This window comes from Trematomus bernacchii, unplaced genomic scaffold (genome assembly GCF_902827165.1).
Source record: "Trematomus bernacchii unplaced genomic scaffold, fTreBer1.1, whole genome shotgun sequence".
NCBI classification, from domain to species: Eukaryota; Metazoa; Chordata; class Actinopteri; order Perciformes; family Nototheniidae; genus Trematomus; species Trematomus bernacchii.
The window spans coordinates 15,779,334-15,802,383 of NW_022987689.1; the positions used below are offsets into that span (position 1 = coordinate 15,779,334).

At 38.4% G+C, this 23,050-nt stretch overlaps 1 protein-coding gene across 19 annotated transcripts in view; it reads left to right on the forward strand.

The window, feature by feature from the left end:
- Nucleotides 1-16,992: 16,992 nt before the first annotated feature.
- The window catches only part of LOC117488922 (loricrin-like), a 50,858-nt gene continuing 44,800 nt past the window's right edge, over nucleotides 16,993-23,050 (forward strand). For 9 of the 19 annotated variants that reach the window (XM_034138094.1, XM_034138082.1, XM_034138091.1 and 6 more), the window contains exons 1-10: nucleotides 16,993-17,101; nucleotides 17,177-17,368; nucleotides 18,004-18,183; nucleotides 18,280-18,468; nucleotides 19,414-19,506; nucleotides 19,616-19,657; nucleotides 19,758-19,802; nucleotides 21,295-21,357; nucleotides 21,465-21,560; nucleotides 21,670-21,711. In XM_034138094.1, coding sequence (XP_033993985.1) covers nucleotides 17,044-17,101; nucleotides 17,177-17,368; nucleotides 18,004-18,183; nucleotides 18,280-18,468; nucleotides 19,414-19,506; nucleotides 19,616-19,657; nucleotides 19,758-19,802; nucleotides 21,295-21,357; nucleotides 21,465-21,560; nucleotides 21,670-21,711 — 1,000 coding nt within the window. In that variant the 5' untranslated portion in view covers nucleotides 16,993-17,043. Of the gene's footprint in view, nucleotides 17,102-17,176; nucleotides 17,369-18,003; nucleotides 18,184-18,279; nucleotides 18,469-19,296; nucleotides 19,307-19,413; nucleotides 19,507-19,615; nucleotides 19,658-19,757; nucleotides 19,803-21,294; nucleotides 21,358-21,464; nucleotides 21,561-21,669; nucleotides 21,712-23,050 lie in introns of those variants that run through there. The other 10 variants (XM_034138086.1, XM_034138095.1, XM_034138085.1 and 7 more) reach the window with 9 other exon arrangements.

Genomic DNA, 23,050 nt, shown 5'->3' on the forward strand with positions numbered 1-23,050 from the left:
GCTCTAGCAGTGTTTTTTTTTATATGTTTTTTTTTTTTATTGAACATATTTTTAACATACAAAAGCTCGGTGAGGATATCATCATATCAAATCAAATCAAGTTTTATTTATATAGCACATTTTTAAACGATTTTTGGTCGAGCCAAAGTGCTGTACATACAATAAAAATACCCTACAGTAAAGACACTTTACAGCAAATACAACAGCACAGTTTGTGCAGAATATCAGTATGACAATACGACACCCTCTGTCCTTAGACCCTCACATCGTACAAGGAAAAACTTCCGGAGAAAAAACCCACAGTTTAAAGGGGAAAATGGGAAAACCTCAGGGAGAGCAACAGAGGAGGGATCCCTCTCCCAGGACAGACAGACGTGCAATAGATGCCGTGTGTAAATCGAAGAGATAATACATTTACAGCATAGGTAGACCAAATGTTTGGAGATGCATGTGTCTATAATAAGAAGATGAATCCACGAAGATGTCAACAACAATCCTGTGGGATTACTTTTCCCAGGAATAGTTCCCGTTTTTTTTAGTTCCGGAACTATCTAGTAAATCGCGTTCACACCGGACTAAGTCCCTGAGGGAGGATTACGCAAATGAAGCCGCTGACGTCACTTCTTCTTCTTCTGCTTTGGGTTTACTGGCAGGCCGCAAACAACTTCACGGCGTATACCGCCACCTGAAGTCCCCGGCCGGAAGTCCCCGGAGTCCCAGCAGCTTCTACTGAAGCCTTCCGAGTAAATCGCCAGAACGCCGACACCTCCTCATCACTCCACCGCTCCCATGTTTTTTTTTGTGTTGCCATAAGTTAGTCTCTCTCCGTCGGTGCGCGGGGCTAATGCTAATGCTAATAATGCTAATGCCAGCAAATACAATGGCAGCTTCACAACATTTGTCCAAGTTTTACGGGGCGTGGTTTGCAATTCGCCCAGCCAATCAGAAATGGGAACCTTTTTCTCCCCAGGAAAGTACCATCTCTCTAGCAGGGACTGAAAAGGGGAGAAAAGGTTCCCGAAAAAAAAGATACTTTTGGTGTGAACTCAACATCCCAGGAACTATCGGAACTATTTCTGGGAAAAGTACGGGAAAAGTACTCCGGTGTGAAAGCGCCTATTAATTCACAACAAGACGAAAAACATAAATAATACATCCAATAAGAGCCAGGGGGAAAGAAAAAGCATAAAGTCACAAAAACATTTAAGAGGCATTAAGCTTACTTAATAACCATTTGGAAATGTCATTGTAAATCTTTATAGACAGGTTACAAGATTGTATTTTTCTAAGGGACAGAAAAAAGGACTTGACCTCATTTATGAAACAGGGAAAGGAGGGCTTGCCTCCTCTCCATTTACTACAATGTAAATGGTATTTACCCAAAATAATAATTATATTTACCAAATCAGAAATTGAAGAGTCCAAATTATCAATATAATATCAAATGTGATATACTCTAGCAGTGTTTAAGACTGGTTAATGGAAAATAAGATGTTAACAGACTTGCTGTCGCCGCAGTTCCTGCCATTGGTACGCAGTGGAGCAGAATATGTATATCTTGTAGCGGTAGCAATACGATCATTTTTAAATCAACACTGTATGTTGCAATGTAATACGTGGGATAATGTGATAGGGATCACACTATCTGTGTTCTTTTATCATTAACCCTTAGATGCACGAGTGACTGGACCCTATACTCTTCCATAAGTGGTCAAAAAGGACCCGTATTAGAATAATATGTGTTTTTATGTAATTTATGTCATTTTGGTTAAGAAAATTCACTTGTATAATATTTAGTATTATATTTTGGTTCACACTAGAAATATTTTATATTTAATCTTTCACTATTTATAATTTAAGACATTTTTTTGACATTTGGAAAAAAAAAACGAAATTCGATAGAAAATGCATGCGGGTCCTTTTTGACCCACTTATGGAAGCTTGGGGTAATAATACAAAAACTACAATTTCTTCAAATTTAAATTTGTAATTTAAATGGCATGATATCCAAAACATGTTTTTTGAGGAATAGCTGGAATATGAAATGATACAAAAATGTATTTTCAAAGATACTTCAAGAATACCACCTCACCAGGTCAAAAAATACCCACTTATGGAAGCTTGGGGTAGTAATACAAAAACTACAATTTCTTAAAATGCATACAATTTAAATTTGAATGGCATGATATCCAAAACATGTTTTTGAGGAATAGCTGGAATATGAAATGATAAAAAAAATGTAATAGATACTCTAAGAAAACCACCTCACCGGGTCAAAAAAGACCCACTTATGCATCTAAGGGTTAATGACCGCCTCACTGCACATTATGCCTTACTTAATATACTTGAGCAACACTGCAAAGTATGCTGATACTTGGACAGAAATACTCACTTACAGTATAGTGGTGTCACAACAAAACACATTTTCAAAACAGAAAACACAACTTTCCAAGAAATATTTACAGTGTTTCTGGCAAATTAGCACCTGAACCATGTGTTCTTGTGTTGATGGGCCTTCAGCTGCCTAACCAACACTTAAATAAAAGCGCACATCTTGAAGGTTTATTGACAGAATCATAACTTTACTTATTATTTAATCATAACCAGTCACACCAGGAGCAGATGGAGGTAATTTAGTCATACTGTACATTAGATGATACAATGTTCAGCTTTAGTGTTTATAAAATGGGATTATCCTGTAAAGACAACGCTCCGGCCGATGATGGAAAATGTATATTATTATGTTATATTCGGATAATGAAGTTATAGTTGATAAACTCTTGGACCATAATACAAAGCCAAATTGCTTTTATTGACTTACAAGCGCTGCATGCAACACTCAGATACAGTCGGTAGTGGAATGCAATTTTAAAGTTGGTTTGACAACACAATTGTAATTTGCAATACTAACTTTCAGATGTAGATACAAATGAAATGTTGGGAGCATATGGCAGGCAGAAGAAGCTCAATAAAGAATGTTTCTCAGCATAAAATGTGTATGAAATCACCGGAGAACTAGTGCTCACTTCAAATCATTTTTCACAAAATAAGTAAGGGGTATGATTCCAATGATATTTAGCATAAATATTGGAGGACTAGGATTCATTTGGTATAAAAAAATGAATGTGTGAACCAAAGCAGGATAATGACAAAAACAGCTGGACACACTGTTGATCTCAACGAAGCAAAGTGCTTTTGTAAAATGCGACTGATCTGACTGAAGTCCACGGAGGCTGTTTGTGTGTACAGCATGATGACCGTAAATCAGCTGAATGTTTACTATTTCTTAACTTCTTTGCTTTTTGGCTGATTGCCCTCAACAATTATTAACTGGTCCTGATCTTAACTGAAACCTATTTGGCTTTATTATTTCATTCCTGACGAAATGTGCCTGAGATATCTTGGAGTTTTTCTCCTGGTTTGGAATCCACAAGTGCTGCATATTCTACTCTGTTACTTAGAAACTTCTGAATTTGCCTGAATATATCAGGGATATACTGTATATAAAGTATTTGACTGTTTATCGTTATATTTCAGCACAAAGTGCAGCTCAGCCATGTCCTGCTCTCAGTCTGAATGGCGGGTTTTTTCCCCCTGGACAATCAGCTTATAATCATGAAGCCACACTCAGTTATGCCTGTCATGACGGACTTATACCAGCAGTGAAGGGCTGGTGGGGGACCAGCAGGTGTCAAAATGGCAATTGGTCTCCTAAACCCCAATGTATAGGTACGTTTTCTATAATCTTTCAGGTGGTTTGTTTAAATGAGCCACTCTACGTTGTGTTTTTCCGTGTACAGTGTTATACTTTTTTTTTTAAATTATTATCCCTTTTGGAAAAACATTTCAGTACTGCCCAAAGATTTATTTTCATTTCATTCTGATTGGGATTTAAAGGATAATGTCCTGCTTTTGTACCTGTATGACACTTACTTTTTTTTAATGATACATTTGTTGTACATTAGTCAGCTTTTTGTAAAATGTTTCCATCCATCTTCACCAATGTCACCAACAAACAGATATGAATTATACAAACACCAACACAACCCGGCGGCACACACATATTTTATAACATTTCAAGAGTTGGCAAAGATTCCTTTTTATTTCATTTCTGAATGATGCTGGTTCATTTTGTGCCAAACTTATTTAAAGGGGACCTATCATGCAAAATGCACTTTTGTACGTCTTTTATACATGAATATGTGTCCCCGGTGTTCCAGGGAACTCACCAAGTGTCAGAAAACACAACCCTCTCTATTTTCCTCCATACCCAAATCTCTAAAAAAGGGGCTGCAACGGATCTGATAAAAACTGATCCAGATTTGAACACTGTCCTGACGTCAGGACGGTGGCGCTACGGCTATTGGGCCAACTCCACCAATCAGGAGGAGACAACCACGGCCATTGCCGTTCGAAAGCGCTGGAGACGCTGTAGTACATATGCCAGGCCTGTAGGTGGTGCTGTTCTCACAGAATCAGCCCTTGCATATAGGTATGGTCCTACACTATATTATTAAAATATAGCATGATAGGTCCACTTTAATATAAAACAATGAAATAAATATATGAGTTCTGGTTACATTCTACAACTAGAGAATGAAATTCCTGAAGAAATTGCTAGTGGGAATGCTTTATGCTGAAAAGCTGACGCTAAACTGCTATGCTGAAATGTAATGTGTAAGAAGAAAGTGAAGAATTTAGATTGAAATGATACATTAACTTGGGGCTTGAATGTGTGATGAGTGAAGAAAAGAAAGTAAAAAGGCTTGGAAAAGCAGCAGAATATTTGAACTGCAAACTTTTGAACTAACTTGATGGTGAATGATCTGTCGCCATGGCAACGGCATTTGATGACACCCCATAATACGCTTAGATGCGTTGATGGCTGCATCGTTACCAAACCTGTGAAGTTTTGGGCCGTTTGGAACATTTTCACTGAAGTTATGAGAAAACCGTGTTTCATGGCGAGCATTGTGTTGCCATGGCAACGGCATTTGAAGAAACCCCTTAATTGACGTAGAGCTGTTGAGGGCTGGACCGGTGATATACAAGCGAAGTTTGGGGGGCGATCTGACCGTTTCCATTGGACTTACAGCGACATCGTGCTTCATGGTGTCATGGCCTGGCTCTTGGCCATAACAAAAAGCGTGGGAAGGACAAGAACATATATGAAAAATATATTTATTAACAAAAGTTTAACGTAAACCACAAAAAACTAGCACAAAGGGAAAACAAAAAGGCTAAGCGGCGTGGCTGCTCCGCGGTCAGGTCCTCTGCGGGAGAGAGAGATCGAGAGTCTGGCCCAGGCCTCTTAATCCTCCGCCAGCCGTCAGGTGTCCTCAATCAGGGCGTCAGGTGTCCTCAATCAGACGGACACAAGCAAAGGAGGAACATTAAAGGGCCCTACACACACACACCACAGGAGACCTTAAAGCAGGGGTCGTCACAATGGCGAGTGGTCTGTCGCCATGGCAACCGCATTTGATGACACCCCATAATACGCTTAGATGCGTTGATGGCTGCATCGTTACCAAACCTGTGAAGTGAGAGAGAGAGAGAGAGAGAGAGAGAGAGAGAGAGAGAGAGAGAGAGAGAGAGAGAGAGGAGAGAGAGAGAGAGAGAGAGAGAGAGAGAGAGAGAGAGAGAGAGAGAGAGAAAGAGAAGAGAGAGAGAGAGAGAGAGAGAGAGAGAGATATGTTTGTCATGAAAAATTATGTCTCAGGAATGTAGGGTTTGGGAATTATGGCAGTTTAAAAAGAAAATATGAAGCAAATTTCAAGATTTCTTACCCTCTAGCTGTGATATCACGCACTCTAGTTAATGTTAAAATCTGAAGAAAGCCTCTTTACCAAGGTCTGAACAATGTTTAATATCTCTAAAAGTAAGAATCAGATTTAAAAGTTGTGTTACACGAATAATGTCAGAAAGATGTGTAACATTTTAAAGTTGGAATGAGGTTTCTGAGTGAAAGTATGAATGAACAGTTAGCAGTTGAAGTCGCATGAAGATTGTTCAAGTCTGAAGATTTTCTCCATTGACTTCAATGGTTAAAAATGTGATGAATTATGGGATGTATCTCTGGAATTATGAAAGTTATGAATGATAAAAGTAATAGCCATCGATTCCCGACCGAGCTGAACGTTTTGATGTTTGAACGGAGTTTCTGCGATGTTGAATGCAGGAGGAGAAGAGGTGCAAAATTCCGGCGTAATAATAATAATAATTTTATCCGTAGAATAACATATAGTTGGAATGCTGTATCAGCATTCCCACTAAATTACAAAGATTCATTGTGTCATGTATTCTGGTATCTACCAAAATAAAGACATTGTATAGTGTTCATAACAGTATTTTAATTTAATAAATAGCAATAAATAGCTAGTTAATATAATAAAATACACAGTAATAATACAATAATTATACAAATAACAACCAATTTTGATTTAAAATAAAAGTAATAAATAGAATTCCATATTTAAATGGTAATAAAAACAGTAACACTATGTATTATAAGAAAAAGGCAACAAAGAAAGTGTTTTTTGTTTTTCCTTGTTCATCATGTCCATAATGTTTCCCGTTGTGTAGCGTCCAGCCTTTCCCAATCTGGCCTGCATTTCTGTCTGTTGAAGCCACTTCTTGAAGCAAACTGAAAAGAAATGTACAGATATAAGTACACTGTAAAAAGAAAACTTGACATTAACGTTAACATTTGGGCTGCTGTGGTTGCCAGAACTTGACCGTTAAAGTATGGTAAAATACATTACAAATTACAGTTGGTTGGCATAGACGTTACAGTCAACAATTGCCTATGGTGAATTACAATGCAGGGCTCAACATTATAAACATTGTCAATACATTTTTTGTTTTTGTATTTAAATGTTTTGGGGCCCCAATGGCATTGACCGGTTCACGCAGTCTTCAAAGTAACCAAGCAACCTACATTTATTTGTCTGTCCAATGACCTTGCTCCCTTTCATGCAGGGCCGGTTTTTGGCATAGGCGGTTGTCTAGGGCGCCAGATCTGGGGGGGGCGCTGCGCTGGCAGCTCTGGGAGGGGGAAAAACGTTTTTGACCGTTGGTGCTCATCCTAATTTTCGGTCTTGATGTAACAACATTCATAATTAAGTAAAGGTAACACCCTTTTCACCCCGGTTACACTTTTCATTTGCCCTGTACGATGGGCGCTGTAAGTGATGAAAGTGGGGGATGTTGGCTTATCTGGCGCCCGCAGCTCACAGCCAAAGTGCGAGTGAGCGTGGGAGCGAGGTACCGGCGCTGTTGTTATTAGCATCTGGTGCTAGCTGCGCTAACGGATATAAGAAGAAGATGTTTCTGCAACAAAGGTGGAGGGGAGCTCTCTCCTGACAGACTGAGAGGCTGATATGGGCTTAGATTTGTCTCATTATTTGTGTGAACATAAAATAATTTGTGTGTAAATATGTGATTTGTAAATGTAAAACACCATCCACAAATGCATTTAAAAGATTTGCAAACTCACTTAATGCATTTGCAAATGTAAAACGGATCTGCAAATACGCTAAATATTTTCACAAATAAAAAAAAGATCTGTGAATACTATAATGAATTTACAAATAAACAAAAGGAATTTGTGAATATCTCTTTAACATTGACAACTTTCGATCAGGCATTTGTGAATCCATTTTTTTTTGTCAACCAAAAATGCGCTTGTGGATCTCAAATCTCGGCTTGTGGATCGTCTTTTTACACACACAGAGTTTTGAAACAAACTTTCCGCCGGTCTCGACGTCTCGACCGAAATCTGCTCGTGTCACTCGGTTATTTTTGGAAACCACGTGATGGCCTGCCGACATTTCCGCATTTCAAGGTTTCGAAGTAAGAGCATGATGGCTTCCCTCTGGAGTCGACGCTCGCAGCGCCATGTCGAAGTGCGCATATTCTACGTATTTAATCAGATCTTTTCGATTATAAGGAGGAGTACAAATATCATGCAGATAACCACCGAATCGCTGGAACTGTAGCTTTCCAGCGGTACCTATTGTGAGACTTTACCCGACGACTCACAGCAGCCAATAAGGCCGCTCAAAGCAGCTTGACTTTGCGTTACACTGTGTGGGATTTGGTTGGATCATATGTCGGTCAAGTAAATCTCGGCCGGGGCAGCTGCAGCTATGTTGGTCTGAAATGACAAATGGACACTCAAGAAATCACTGAGGACCTACCGACCAAGAAAAAAACATAAACCACGTGTCTCCCATCAGTTAACGTATGTGAGGAAACAAGAGAGAGGCTGAGAAAATGGCTAAAAAAAACAAAACAGTTACGGACGCGCGAGAGATTATTCTCGCTAGCACTCGTGAAAATGGAGCATCAGAACCAGAAGGCTTTGACTCTTCTGAAGAAAAAGAATGCAGGGACAACAAGGATCCATTTGGACATGGGTAAGTGTAAATATTACAGTAATAGTGTACTAACACTTTGTGTGGAATACCGCAAAAATAGGTTTATTGAACTTTTTCTTGGAACAAAATAGACTCTCAAATAGTAAACCTTTACTCTGTGTAAACGTTTTGTGTGTGTGTGTGTGTGTGTGTGTGTGTGTGTGTGTGTGTGTGTGTGTGTGTGTGTGTGTGTGTGTGTGTGTGTGTGTGTGTGTGTGTGTGTGTGCGAGAGAGATACTCCTGCCCCACCTCCCAAACTTTCTTTTTAGTTGTGCATTGTTATTTGTGCTTAAGCAACATGCCACTTGAACTTTATTTCAATTAACTTAGTAGTAATTATTGTCCTACATTTTTATTTGTTTTACAGAGAGGTTTCACATCTGCCTGGGCCTAGTGGCCCTCAGGCAGCGTATATCCAGGAGCCAGAACCTCCAGCTGTGCCTGCCACCAGGTCAAGATACACTGTGGCTCAAGGGCCTTCACCACTGCCATCACAGCATCAACCCGGGACAATCAAACGTACCTCCCTCCAACACAGCCACCAGCAGCCCTGCACCATCACCCCCACCTACAAAGCAGCCAGCCCCACTGTCTTGGAAGATGGACAAAGATCCTGCCACTGCTCCCCCTGTCTTTATATTTATAATGAGTAGTTGGTTGAAAAAGTTCTGATTTTGTAAATAGTAAGATTTTCAAGTTTCTTATATTTTTATAAATAGTTGGTTGAAGAAAACATATTTATAATAAATTGTTGGTTGAAAAAGAGTTCTAATGCTGAATTTGTATTTGTACACATCACACAACCTTGGTATGTCATATGAAGTCATTCAGTCCTAATGTATCTCAGTCCCTGCTGTGGGGAAAGTAGATTGATAAACAACTATTTTACTCAAAATTTGAATTTAAACATTTTCATTTTAGATATGAATTACAAATGTATATACAGTGTTAGTCATATATTACACTACTTTTGTGAACCTAAGACGTTGGTAAACCAAATCTAAACACCAGAAAAATGGATGACATGAGTAAGTCTGTTGCGTGAGACATTATATTCAGCAGAAGTCTCCACGTTTGCAGTCAACCAAAGTAGTTTGTAAGTATGCTAACGGACAGAAAAAACACACGACCACATCGCTCAGAGTTTGGCCTGGAGTACGGACCGTTTATTGCATCTGCGCATGCTCATTAGCATCACCACGTTTCTTTCACTCAGGCACATTCTGATGATGTCATACACATGAACTGAAACATGACTTTGTTTTTATACAAATATGCTTAACACTCCCACTCAAAGACATGTTGATAACTCTCTACAGTGGTACACAGAATCCAAATAAACAAAAAAAAACTTCTCTAGCAGTGTTCAATTTTTACACCTGCAATTCACATTACTCTCCAAACAAATACCCTTTGAACTTGTCAAATGTTGCCTTTGTCAATGGCTTGATTAGGACATCAGCTACCATATCTGCAGTAGGACAATATGTAATAGATATCTTCCCCTCAGCATGTGCAGATCGTACAAAATGGTATTTGATGTCTACATGCTTGCTTCTCTGTCTAGATGCAGGGTTTTTGGATAGAGCTATTGCTCCCTGGTTGTCCTCATATATCTTCACTGGTACATGTGGGCTATTATGGTCTACCCCTTTTAATAACTGTACAAGGTACATGCTCTCTTGAGTAGTAGCCGCTATGCCATGTACTCGGCCTCACAGGTCGATAGCGCCACTGTTGGCTGCTTCCTACTTTTCCAGGATATAACTGGACCATTTTCAGTTAAGCTGAAACAATATCCAGTTGTGCTTCTCCTATCATTTTGATCGGCTGCCCAATCAGCATCACTGTATCCCTCAAGCTTTAGGCTTTCCTCACTTTTCTTGTAATGTAGCTCTTGGTCTATAGTACCCTTTAGATACCTCAACAGTTGTTTTGCTGCAGCCCAATGTTGTTGTTTTGGTTCTGCTAAGTGTTGTGATAGTTTACTCACAATCCAGCTCAGATCAGGTCTAGTACATGTCATAATGTATATCAAGCTACCTACTATCTCTCTGTATCCTGTTGAATCGATAACTTCACCCTCAGTGTCAAAATGTAACTTTTTCTCGCATTGAGTTGACCTTGGTTTGCACTCTGACATGCCAAACCTCTCTAGCATCTTTGCTATGTGTCTCTTTTGGCTCATTTTGATCTCCCCCTCACTCTGTGTAAAGTCGATACCTAGGAAGTGTTAAAGTTCACCCAAATCTTTCATTTTAAACTTCCTCTTCAACATCTCTTTGACATCACTGAGTGAGCCGTTGTTATTGGCTGCTATAAGTAGGTCATCTACCCATATCAACAGAATAACTCTTTCGTTCTCAGACTCTTTGCTGTAGACACAATGATCAGCATCATTTTGCACAAACCCATTCTCTGTAAGATGATCATGCAGTAACTTGTTCCAGTTTCGCCCGGATTGCTTTAAACCATACAATGACTTGTTGAGTTTGCACACTAAGTGCTTGCTTGCCCTTTGGCAGTGTGGTCAGACTGAAGGTCTCATTCTCTGTTAAAGAGTTTATCTCCTCTTTCATTGCATCAGCCCACATCTTTGATTTCTTAGAGCCTACAGCCTGCATGTATGTTTTGGGTACGTTACAAGCAATCCTGTAGAAATAATCTACATTTTCACCTTCATAATTACAATGAGCCTTACACTGATACTCCAATAAATATTCTGGAGCGTTTCTTTGTCTAGTGGGATAGCGTTGTGCACTCTCTCCCTGTTCTCTTTGAGTACCATCTGTCTGGATCTGACTAGCCTCAATATTCTCCTCACTATAGGACTGTACACCCACATTAGGCTCTCTCTGATTCTGGTTGACCATGTTTGTCCCTGCTGGTGTTGTGGGAATCATTTCTCCATAAGTGTCATCATCCATATTATGATTTGTCTGAGTCTGACTATCTGCCCTACTCTTGGTGATACATTTTACCAGCCTATGTTTCAGGACTTTCCCTGTCTCAGGATAAAATACTTGGAATGCTGGGCTATATTTGTCGTATCCTGCAAAAATACCCTTTGCACATCTAGAATCTAGCTTCTTCTTATCCTGCTTATACCCGTAGCATTCAGAGCCAAATATTTTCATGTTGGACAAGTTGGGTGTTTTGCCAGTAAAAACACGGTATGGTGTCTGCTCTAGACGCTTACAGTAACACCTGTTACGTATCTGTGCTGCTGTTTGTACAGCATATGTCCATAACTGCTTTGGGAGGTTACTCTCTAATAGCATGCATCGTGACATCTCAAATAAGGTCCTCCAACCTCTCTCAGCAGTACCGTTCTGGTGAGGTGAGTATGGGGCACTTGTCTCGTGCCTTATCCCTTTCGTCCTAAGTAAAGTTTGAAACTCATGCCCGGTGAATTCAGTACCGTTGTCAGATCTTATGCACTTAATGTGTCCATATGGAGCAGTATCCGCTATGAATTTTTCAGTAGCTTTTTCTGTATCACTCTTGGCTTTGATGAAGTAGGGAAAAATCATCCCACTATAATCATCAGTAAATGCTATTGCATATCTGTACCCGTCTTTATCTGCTGGTTCTATTGGACCGCATAGGTCTGTATGTACTAGCTCTAGTACTGTCTTAGCTTTTGCAACTGCCTGCCTGTTTCTGCTTTGAGTACATTTTCCCTGCGTACATATTTCACAGTTATGGTTAGACATGTCATGTTTCCCTTTGATTGACATGCCTTTAACGGTTGTAGTTGAAGAGTTTGTAAATTAACATGAACCGAAGCTGTTGCCTGTTGCAATATACAGTCTATGGTTGCTACAGAGGATTGTGGGTAATGTAATGTCTTCGGCCATCCAAAACTCATAGAAAACTACTTGTTTCTCAGAATTGAAGGGGAAAATGTGACAAAAGCATTGTACACACACTAAAACCTATCAATGTCGTTTAATTAACAAGGATAATCTGGTGTTTTTGAGTTGATGAGTAGTGGAGATATCACTGTCAAATCAATCGACAGTAAGGGGAATACTTACTTCCGGGTGTACAATTCTCCGTTATCCAATGGGAATGGACGCTCACATTGCCTTTAACAAACGCCGACACAAACGAATGCCGTGCTTCCCTAAGCGTCAAATCCCGCCGCAGATGGGAATACATTGCAATCAGTTGAAAGCTAGTTGCGTCTGTTTATGAAGCTGAAGGAGCCTAGGAGCGTCCCAACTGCACGCCTCGGGACCCTGACCAAGCGTCGCTCCTGGACGTTTATGGAGTGAGAGTGTGTTGACTTTAGAGCTAATTATCTCATCACACAGTGCTCTAAGGTGAATTACTTTATACCAAGAACAGAGACTGTCCTGAACGCTTTGATATGTAACACACGGGGTGCCATGTATAACAAGTAAGCTACATTTAAAAGGTGATTTCAGGAGACATCTAAAAAAGACTCAAGAGGGTTATTGCGCCGTTTTTGTATTACTATAGTGAACAGCAATACGGTGCATTCTTTATCACCATCATGTTATAGTGATACAGTTAGTTTGTGTTAGTTTATTTGTTCAATACAGCCTATATCGATGTTGAAGTACTTAGGCTACGCCACTTTCGGGTCCCGGGGGGCTACAGCTGGCAGCGAAGCAGCCCCAGAGATAACTCTTTCTTCATATTTTTTGTGTATTCATTCAATCGGGTCAAAGTTACAAAGCACTTCACATCTTATTAATCGGCCTAGTTTTACCTTACCAGTGCAGTGGTAAGGTTATCTGTAGAAAAGCACCGTATTTAGGTCAGCCTTCACAGTAAGGCTACATTAAATGTTGTAATATTCATTGTGTATACTGTGTATACACTTCCTGTGTATTGCTTTTATTTGTATTATATTTATACTTGTTTTCCACCTTTTCCCACACATTTCCCAATGGTAGGTAGGTAGGTAGGCAGGCAGGCAGGCAGGCAGGCAGGCAGGCAGGCAGGCAGGCAGGCAGGCAGGCAGGCAGGCAGGCAGGCAGGCAGGCAGGCAGGCAGGCAGGCAGTAGGCAAATTGGGAAATGTGTGGAAAACAAGTATTAACATAATACAATTAAATACAAATAAAAGCAATAAACAGGAATAGGCTATACATAACCAGTAGAAAGGACACGATGAATATTATAACATTTAGCCTTACTGTGAAGGCTAACCTAAATACGGTGCTTTTCTACAGATAACCTTACCACTGCACTGGTAAGGTAAAACTAGGCCGATTAATAAGATGTGAAGTGCTTTGTAACTTTGACCCGATTGAATGACTGGGCTCTGGTTTCAGACAGAGGGTGAAAAGAGGTGCTGCAGCACAGGCAGTATGAGAAAAATAAAGAGCTTTTTGAACATTAAAGGATGGAGACATGTCACAGGGGAGGCACAAAATACTGTTATGAACCTGAACATTTGCATAATAAGTCCTATATACTTTATAAAGGAAAACATTTAATGGAATATCATAATATATCATGATTTATGTTTTATTGAGCTGAACCACAGAAATGAATTCCATTATGTTAACAGGGCCTTTTTTTACACACACTGGCACAAAACGTAATCTTTATCATATCCTCATTCAGCTCACTTCTACTGCCTTGGAATTGTATGTGTTAGAAGAAAATCTTAATCTTAATCTTAAAGGAAGGAAGGAAGGAGTAGTGTGGCAAGATGGATGATAACAAGAAAAAAAAAAGTAACCTTTCTCATCAATGGGCGAGTTGTGTCAGGCAGATAGTGGAGAGAGAAATCAATACAGATCTATGGAGGCTTCACACACACAGACACACACAGGACAAAGTCACTTTCCTCAGCAGAGTAATTGCTTAGCGCAGCTTGTTGATGATTTCGTCCAGTAAGACCTTGTGGCCTTCATATTGAAGCAATAGGGCTGCCCCAGTCTAAGGAGATGTTGGTAACACTTACATTTTTATGTCGCTTATGGATAAGTTAATTAAAGAGGACATATACAATGTTCGAAAAGGTCTCTATTTTCCTCATACTGCCTGTGCTGCAGAACCTCTTTTCACCCTCTGTCTGAAACCAGAGCCCAGTCTGCTCTTGTGGTTGGGTGATGTCCCGCCCCCTTAGCCTATAACGTACAATGTGTCGGAGCGCTAGCCATTAGGAGTGCGAGTGTTACATAGTGAAGTCATTGTGTTACTGAAGTAAACAAAGGGGTACAATGGAGGCGTTTCAGGCAGGAAGAGACAGCAGAATCTAAAGGCATAAAATTAACATAAATACAATTAAATTAAAAGACAAAATAGGTAGGCTTTGGGGAGGCTGTCACATAAATAAAGATATTTACAATTTTCTATGTGAAGCACTTTTATTTTAATGTTTTTTTTGTTTTTTCCAGTCCAACTTAAAGGTGGGGTAGGTAATTTTGGAGAAACTGGCTCGAGTGCGCTAGAATTTGAAAATACACAACCGGAGAAAATCTGCCACTTCCTTATAGAGCCCCTCCTCCAACACACACGAACGCGCACATGACCAATGAGGGCACGAGATAAATTTGTGCACAGATGGAAGGCTGACAGGCAGGTAGGCCATCCAGTTATTTTAGCAGGGCCGGCTCAGATGATTGGTCGTGCTTTTTACAGTATTACGGCTTCCACAGATGACATTTTTTTATGGATTTTTTGTCAAAGCACTTAAGATATTCATTGCTATCGGGATGTTAAGAGCATTCCATGGAATATAACAAAAAGTGTATCTCGAGCCGGTTTCTCAAACTTACCTACCCCACCTTTAATTGTACTTATTTTTAATAAGTTTGGATAAGCTGCATTTTTCGGTTTCTGAAGCCTTCTTGTGAAGACAAATCTATTTTCAATATTGTAAAAAACAAAATGCATGTTTAATGTCCTGAAAAACAAAACAATATTTAAAAATGTCTATAAATTTGGGTTAGTAATTCATGGAAAATTGTCCAATCCACAAACAAAAACCAACCAATTTGAACAGACATAAAATTATTTGTTATATAACGACATCCCAAATTGAATAAACATCACAGTTTTCATTTGTACGTCTAACTTTGATCCAGCAGAGGGCAACGACAGACTACCTAAATGTTCACATCATAAATCATCAACATTAGTAGTAGTTATTTGAATATATAATTTGGAGGAAGTTTCCTTGTGTTGTTTTATATAAAATGTTGTTTTTCCTCCTAATTTCACCTCTTTTTCTGCAGTGTGAGCTTTGACCTCCCTGTGTTTGGTGTTTCATAATGCTGACCTCCGATCACAGCAGTCCGGGAAATCATTTTGAAATGTTGACTCTAAAGAAATGAAGGGCGGGGGGGGGGGGGGGGGGGGATATGCGATGTCAGTTTGAGGTACCATCACAAACTCAAAATACACAAAATTAGAGTTAACCAGAAATCATTATGACTATTATAACGTTAATGTTCTTTTAGGGGTGTTTCAACTTACTGGTGTTGAGGATAACCATGATATTTAAAGTATTGTTTAAAACCCACATTGGATAATATAGTTTGAGTATAACTGTGCCTATTCAATCATTTTAGTTTATTTCCCATTCTCCCTTCCATGAATTCAATACAAACAGCTGAGTGTCACTCTTAAGAAATGAAGCACAATAAACAAAGGGAAAAAAAGAATTTGACTGAATTTATATACATACTGCTATGATCATGGAGTGAAAATCTGATTATGAGAAAGCACTTTATTCTTACGATTAAGAAGAACTCATAATACAAAACCTACTCACTGATATGACTTTCTGTTTGAATCATAGCTCCAGAGTGTTGGAGAGAAACTCCCTCAGGAGGGAACACAGGGATTTTAGCCTTTGCAGACCATTTACATGCACAAAAACTGATAGAGCACACTACAGGAGAGGGGAACCCCCAAAAAGCACAATAGGGCCTCTTTAACTGTTTTAGATGCAGTTACTTTACTAAATAGATTTGTTCTAAGTTTATAAAATGTGATATTTTGTTATAAATTAAAGAAGCAAAACCTTTGTACAAGAAGAACAGATTGAAGTCCATAAATCAACTAGCCGATTGAGGGGAAATGTATTTGTATCTATACATATTTTTTTTTGAATCATTTGTAGTTTTTGGGTATAAAGATGTTTCTGCATTAAGTACTTTTCCATTTAACACTTTAACAGCATGTTACTGATTATACATTTACCTGATTTACATTTTCAATGCAGGAATTTTTTATTTCAAAATGTTAACAGAGTGTTATACAGCATGTTCTTTTATTCAAGCAGAGGATCTGAATACTTATTCTACCTCTGCATAACTCCAGTTTACTATCACTCATTTAGAAACATCCCCATCATTTTGAATAAGTCATAAAATGAGACATAAAATCGGACCAATTTAGTCTTTTTAGAAGTACAGTTACCCCATATGTATGTCTGATTAATACGCAATATGTTTTTGTGATATTTGCTGCAGTTCACATCGGTGTGTTGGCCTCAGAGCAACAGCGTGACGTCAGAGTCAAAGATACACATTGCCTAACTTTTTGGGGTTGACCCCGACAATAATTAACCTGATCTGATGTGGAGTGTACTTCGCTCTGCTTTGTCCTGCAGTATTTTAATTCCTGAAAAAATGTCTGTGGGATATCTAGGATTTGTTCTTCTGCTTTGGTTCCCAGGAGTGCTGCATGGTAAGAACATTACATTCTGTCACCTATCATTTTTAGTTCAAGTGTTTTATTATAGTGCTCTCTTACTTGTTTCAGCACACAATGAAACCCAGAACTGTAATGCTTCCAGTCCGAGTGGAGGTTATGTTGTCCCTGAACAAGAAACGTACCTTCATGAAACAACGCTCACTTACGGCTGTGATAACGGATTTAAACCAGCAGTGGAGGGCTGGTGGGCGACAAGCATATGTCAAAATGGCAAATGGTCTCCTAAACCCCAATGTATAGGTACGTTTTTAATAATTTTTCTGGTGGTTTGTTTAAATAAGCCACTCTACGTTGTGTTTTTCAGGGTAAATGTGTAATACTTTGCTTTATAGTTTTATTTTCATTTAATTTCTGATTTTGATTGAAAGGATAATGTCCTGCTTGAATATGACACTAGAGATTTTTTAATTATTATTACATGTTTTGTAACCAGCTTTTTTATACATTTTTCCATCCATTCTCACCAATGTCACCAACAAACAGATATGAATTATACAAACATCAACACAACCCGGCGGCACACACATAGTTTAGCATAACATTTCAAGAGTAGGCAAAGATTCCTTTTTGTTACATTTCTGAATGATGCTAGTTGATTTTGCCTAACTTACTTAATATCCAACAATGAAATAAATATATGAGTTCTGGTTAAATGTTACAAAAATGTTTGCTTTATTAAAACCGTCGAGATATTTTTCATGCAAATAATGGCATTTTAAAAATGAAAAGACGGTGAGAAGGTATCATTTTTTCTTCATTGTTGATCTTGAAAAAGTCTTTGGGGGCCCTAACGTCCACTGAATAAAGGACAATGAATAGGAGCTGTAGTGTGCTGCACTTTATTTCAAATTGTATTAATTTATTTTCCAACTCAGATGAAAAAGCCTGTGTGCCACTGACTATCCCAAATGGAAACTACGATGTAAGCACAGATGGTTGGTATGGGGAGAGAGAAAAAATCCGGGTAAAATGTGACGAAGGATATGAACACAAAGACAATGACGCCACAGCGCAGTGTATAAACGGAGCATGGTCCTCTGTGCCAATCTGTGAAAGTAAGTCTGTCTTATTTTTTTTTTTAAATGTCAGTTACCAGAATCAAATCAGTGTCTAAATCTTAAATCCACTTTACAAAATAACCTCATTTTCAGGGAGTACCGAATCATGTGGTGATCCCCCTAAAATCCCCCATGCAGTCATCATTGGTCAGGGATACCAGGAGGTGTTTGCTGCAAGCTCAAAACTGCAGTATAATTGTAAAGATGGATATAGTGCAGAGGGAGCAGAGACCAAAGAAATCTGTTGTATCTCAGGAAACTGGACTGAAGGCCCAATGTGCAGTAAGTTGGCAATTTACTGAGAAATGCGCCAATAAGAATACTTTTTATTAGTTCTGTGTCATTATGGATTGGTGAATTATAAGATGTTACAAATGACCCTTGTCCAAGATTAAAAGTCTCCCATGGTCTAAATTATGCAAATATGCCAGAATTTAAGGTGAAGTCAACTACTGATTCAACAATAATTAGAAATAATAATAAAATAAACTTGATGCATGGCCATTTCAAATAGCGAAAAGCATTAGAAAATGGCTCTATTAGACTATGAAACTACTATATAAATAGATTAAAAATACACTTTATGTAGAAATGTTATTTAACTCAAAACACTTAAATTGTTAGAAGAAAAAAAAAATCGTATTAAGCAAGTCAGGGTCCGTGTAACACAGCATTACAATTGCCCTCAAATGTACCATATATGACAAAAGCTACCCTGTAACTAAGCTAACATTTAACATAGATATCAAATGTAAGACAACAGAATGGTTATTAAAACCAGACAGATTCAAATAAAAAATGCATTAAAGGACGAGATTAATACTGAAGATAAAATATAATACTTTTAGGCCCATACTTCAAAAGTCTTGCGAAAAAACGTTGAATAGTATGAGTGGTAAGACTAAGAAATATTCAAATGACTAAAAAACTATTTTACAATTGTTGTTAGGATAATGTGCTTTACTAGGGCAAACTAGTACAGTACAGAGGATGTTCCCCCACTTAAATCATGTTCAGATGGATAGGATACTAGATACAATTGCGCACTTCTTGTGTCCATATCTTTCGCTTTTGGTGGTCATTCCATCTGCTGGCAGGGGGCGACAACCTGCAGGTGGAGGTAGTTTACTGATTCATAATCAATACAACTATGAAATATGAGTTAATCCAATTATCTAACCACTCCATATGTATAGGCCTTGAAATGTATTTTATATGTCCACTCAGACAGAAGACCTGATACTGGCGGATCCACAGAGGGAGGAACAGGTGGAGGACACACTACTTCTGCTGGCAGTGGGATACAACCTGCAGGTGGAGGTAGTTTATTTACCTTTATAAAGTATGAATGATTAAAATCCTTTGTTCAAATCTCTCCATAGATACATTTGTAGGATTATATTTAATGTGTTGTCTTATTCCCACCCAGGCAGCAGTACTGGACATGGTGGAGCCACAGGGGGAGGAACAGGTGGAGGACACATTACATCTATTGGCAGTAGTTTATTGATCAGTATTAAATATGAGTGGGTAAATGCATTGATCTGATCTCTCCATAAACTTATCTGAAGGCCGATTTCTTACATCAGACGGCAGTGGGATGACTTCAGAAGAAGGTAGCTTAAAAAAAAATGGGTAGCTCAAATTAAGCATTCTGATTTTGCCACTGGTTCTCATGACACTCAAAAGCGGTCAGTCAGTTAACTCCAATTGGAAAAGTGAATGTGAGCAAACAACAGCTAATTAAGAGAAACAATTACACTCTACTAGATCTGACTACAGAGAGTGTTAACAACATTACACTGTATGGCTGACGTTAGTTTTTACATTTCGAGCTAACATCAACTTGCGTTCACAAACATCATTGTTAACAAATGTTCCTGTTGCTAAATATATTGGTTGTTTATATCTGATGTTATCTAAAATAAATCTAAATAGGGCATTCGACAGCACCCACTACCCATTTTGAATAGAAAATAATGCATCAATTTGAGTTATAGATCATCTTTAGTCTGCCTGTCTGAGAATATTCTTTGCGACCAACCAACTTGTTTGATTTTATGGTTCATTAACGACAAGTATGGTGATTACTTCTGCTAACATGAACCAGACTGTAAAGAAAGAAGTACAACATGGAAAACATTTAACGTTAAGTTCTTGTGGGAGTGGATTAAGCAGTCACCATCTGCAAAAGAAACCTGAAGAACCAGTTGCAGAACTGTGTGAAGATAAGGTCAACAAGGTCTTTCAAAATGTTATTGATTTGAAAGAAAGTTCTAGAGAAGAGCCCCACCAATAGATGAAAATCATTAATCATGATTAATCACAAGTTTAAAATACTATTATTAACCTTGCTTAGTGTATTTTTGGGAGATTAAAGAAATACACATGCTATGTTGTAATAAAGAAATGCATGACAAACTGGTAAGACAAATCATAGGTTTGTTATTTTATTGTTAAACATCTCAGCTCAGTTTTGCTGATTTCAAAAGCTGTACAGCTGATAAAATCTGTTTTTATTCACACAGTCTTTAGCTAGGAGTGAGGAGGAAACGGCTTCTGTTTTTTGTTAGGAACATGCAGCTGTAGCCTCCATCTTTAAGCGTTATATCATTATCCATTAGGTCAATATTTAAGACCTTTTTAAAGGCTATTTAGAGTTTTCAAACCACTTTGGCTTTTAGCATTAGGTCATGCTAGCTAGCTAAACTTTATAAAGTCTGCTAGCGTCACAATTCACACTTAAACTAGGAATGAGGAATCTACTTATCTTTTTCTCAGAGAAATTGACCACATAATGTTCCATGAATTACGTTGGTGAAGAATACACTTTAATGATAAGTATGTGTAGTGTCCATTCAACTGAAGTTATTTACCTTTTATCAGAAATACAGTCCCCAAAAATCAGTGGAAAACCTTTTTACTACTACCATTGGATGAACAAATTATGGGGCAAAGTTCATTTCCCCAACAAGTTCTACAAACAGGGAGACATCTTACCAAATATAAAAAAAATAAACTAGTAAAAGATAAAGCTCTGTGTGTATTTAAAACTGCTTAAAAGGACTTGGTTCTCTCATCCTTTAAATGTAATAATTTGTGCTGCAGAGGTGGGATCAGGTGGAGGACACATTACATCGGCTGGCAGTGGGATACAACCTGCAGGTGGAGGTAGTTTACTGATTCATAATCAATACGACTATGAAATATGAGTTAATCCAATTATCTAACCACTCCATATATATAGGCCTTGAAATGTATTTGATATGTCCACTCAGACAGAAGACCTGATACTGGACATGGCGGATCCACAGTGGGAGGAACAGGTGGAGGACACACTACATCTCCTGGCAGTGGGCAACCTGCAGGTGGAGGTAGTTTATTTACCTTTATAAAGTATGAATGATTAAAATCCTTTGTTCAAATCTCTCCATAGATACATTTGTAGGATTATATTTAATGTGTTGTCTTATTCCCACCCAGGCAGCAGTACTGGACATGGTGGAGCCACAGGGGGAGGAACAGGTGGAGGACACATTACATCTATTGGCAGTAGTTTATTGATCAGTATTAAATATGAGTGGGTAAATGCATTGATCTGATCTCTCCATAAACTTATCTGAAGGCCGATTTCTTACATTAGACGGCAGTGGGATGACTTCAGGTAGAAGAAGGTAGCTTAAAAAAACAGGTAGCTCAAATTAAGCATTCTGATTTTGCACTGCCTCTCATGACACTCAAAAGCAGTCAGTCAGTTAACTCCAATTGGAAAAGTGAATGTGAGCAAACAACAGCTAATTAAGAGAAACAATTACACTCTACTAGATCTGACTACAGAGAGTGTTAACAACATTACACTGTATGGCTGACGTTAGTTTTTACATTTCGAGCTAACATCAACTTCCGTTCACAAACATCATTATTAACAAATGTTCCTGTTGCTAAATATATTTGTTGTTTATATCTGATGTTATCTCAAATAAATCTAAATAGGGCTTTAGACAGCACCCACTACCCATTTTGAATAGAATATAATGCATCAATTTGAGTTATAGATCATCTTTAGTCTGCCTGTCTGAGAATATTCTTTATGACCAACCAACTTGTTTGATTTTATGGTTCATTAACAACAAGTATGGTGATTACTTCTGCTAACATGAACCAGACTGTAAAGAAAGAAGTACAACATGGAAAACATTTAACGTTAAGTTCTTGGGGGAGTGGATTAAGCAGTCACCATCTGCAAAAGAAACCTGAAGAACCAGTTGCAGAACTGTGTGAAGATAAGGTCAACAAGGTCTTTCAAAATGTTATTGATTTGAAAGAAAGTTCTAGAGAAGAGCCCCACCAATAGATGAAAATCATTAATCATGATTAATCACAAGTTTAAAATACTATTATTAACCTTGCTTAGTGTATTTTTGGGAGATTAAAGAAATACACATGCTATGTTGTAATAAAGAAATGCATGACAAACTGGTAAGACAAATCATAGGTTTGTTATTTTATTGTTAAACATCTCAGCTCAGTTTTGATGATTTCAAAATGATTGGCATGAAGTCCGTCAACTTTCTGACACTTAGCTAAAGCATCAAAAGACGCTGTCAAGCCTTTGTGATCACGCTCTGTATAATGTGCGCTACACAGATGCTCCTGTTTTCTGCCGCTATCATAATGCAAGCAGTAACTATTTCTACAGTAAAAACCTTGTCTTCCACTCCTGAGAAACTTCAGGAAACGGGCTCCTACATTACAAAGCAAAATGCCTTTCCTTCCTTCTTTTATTAAATGGTGCTGTTACTGCTTCCTGATGTCCAGTGGTCTCCAGTCAGGGAAATACATGCAGCTTGTGCCAGTTCCTCTG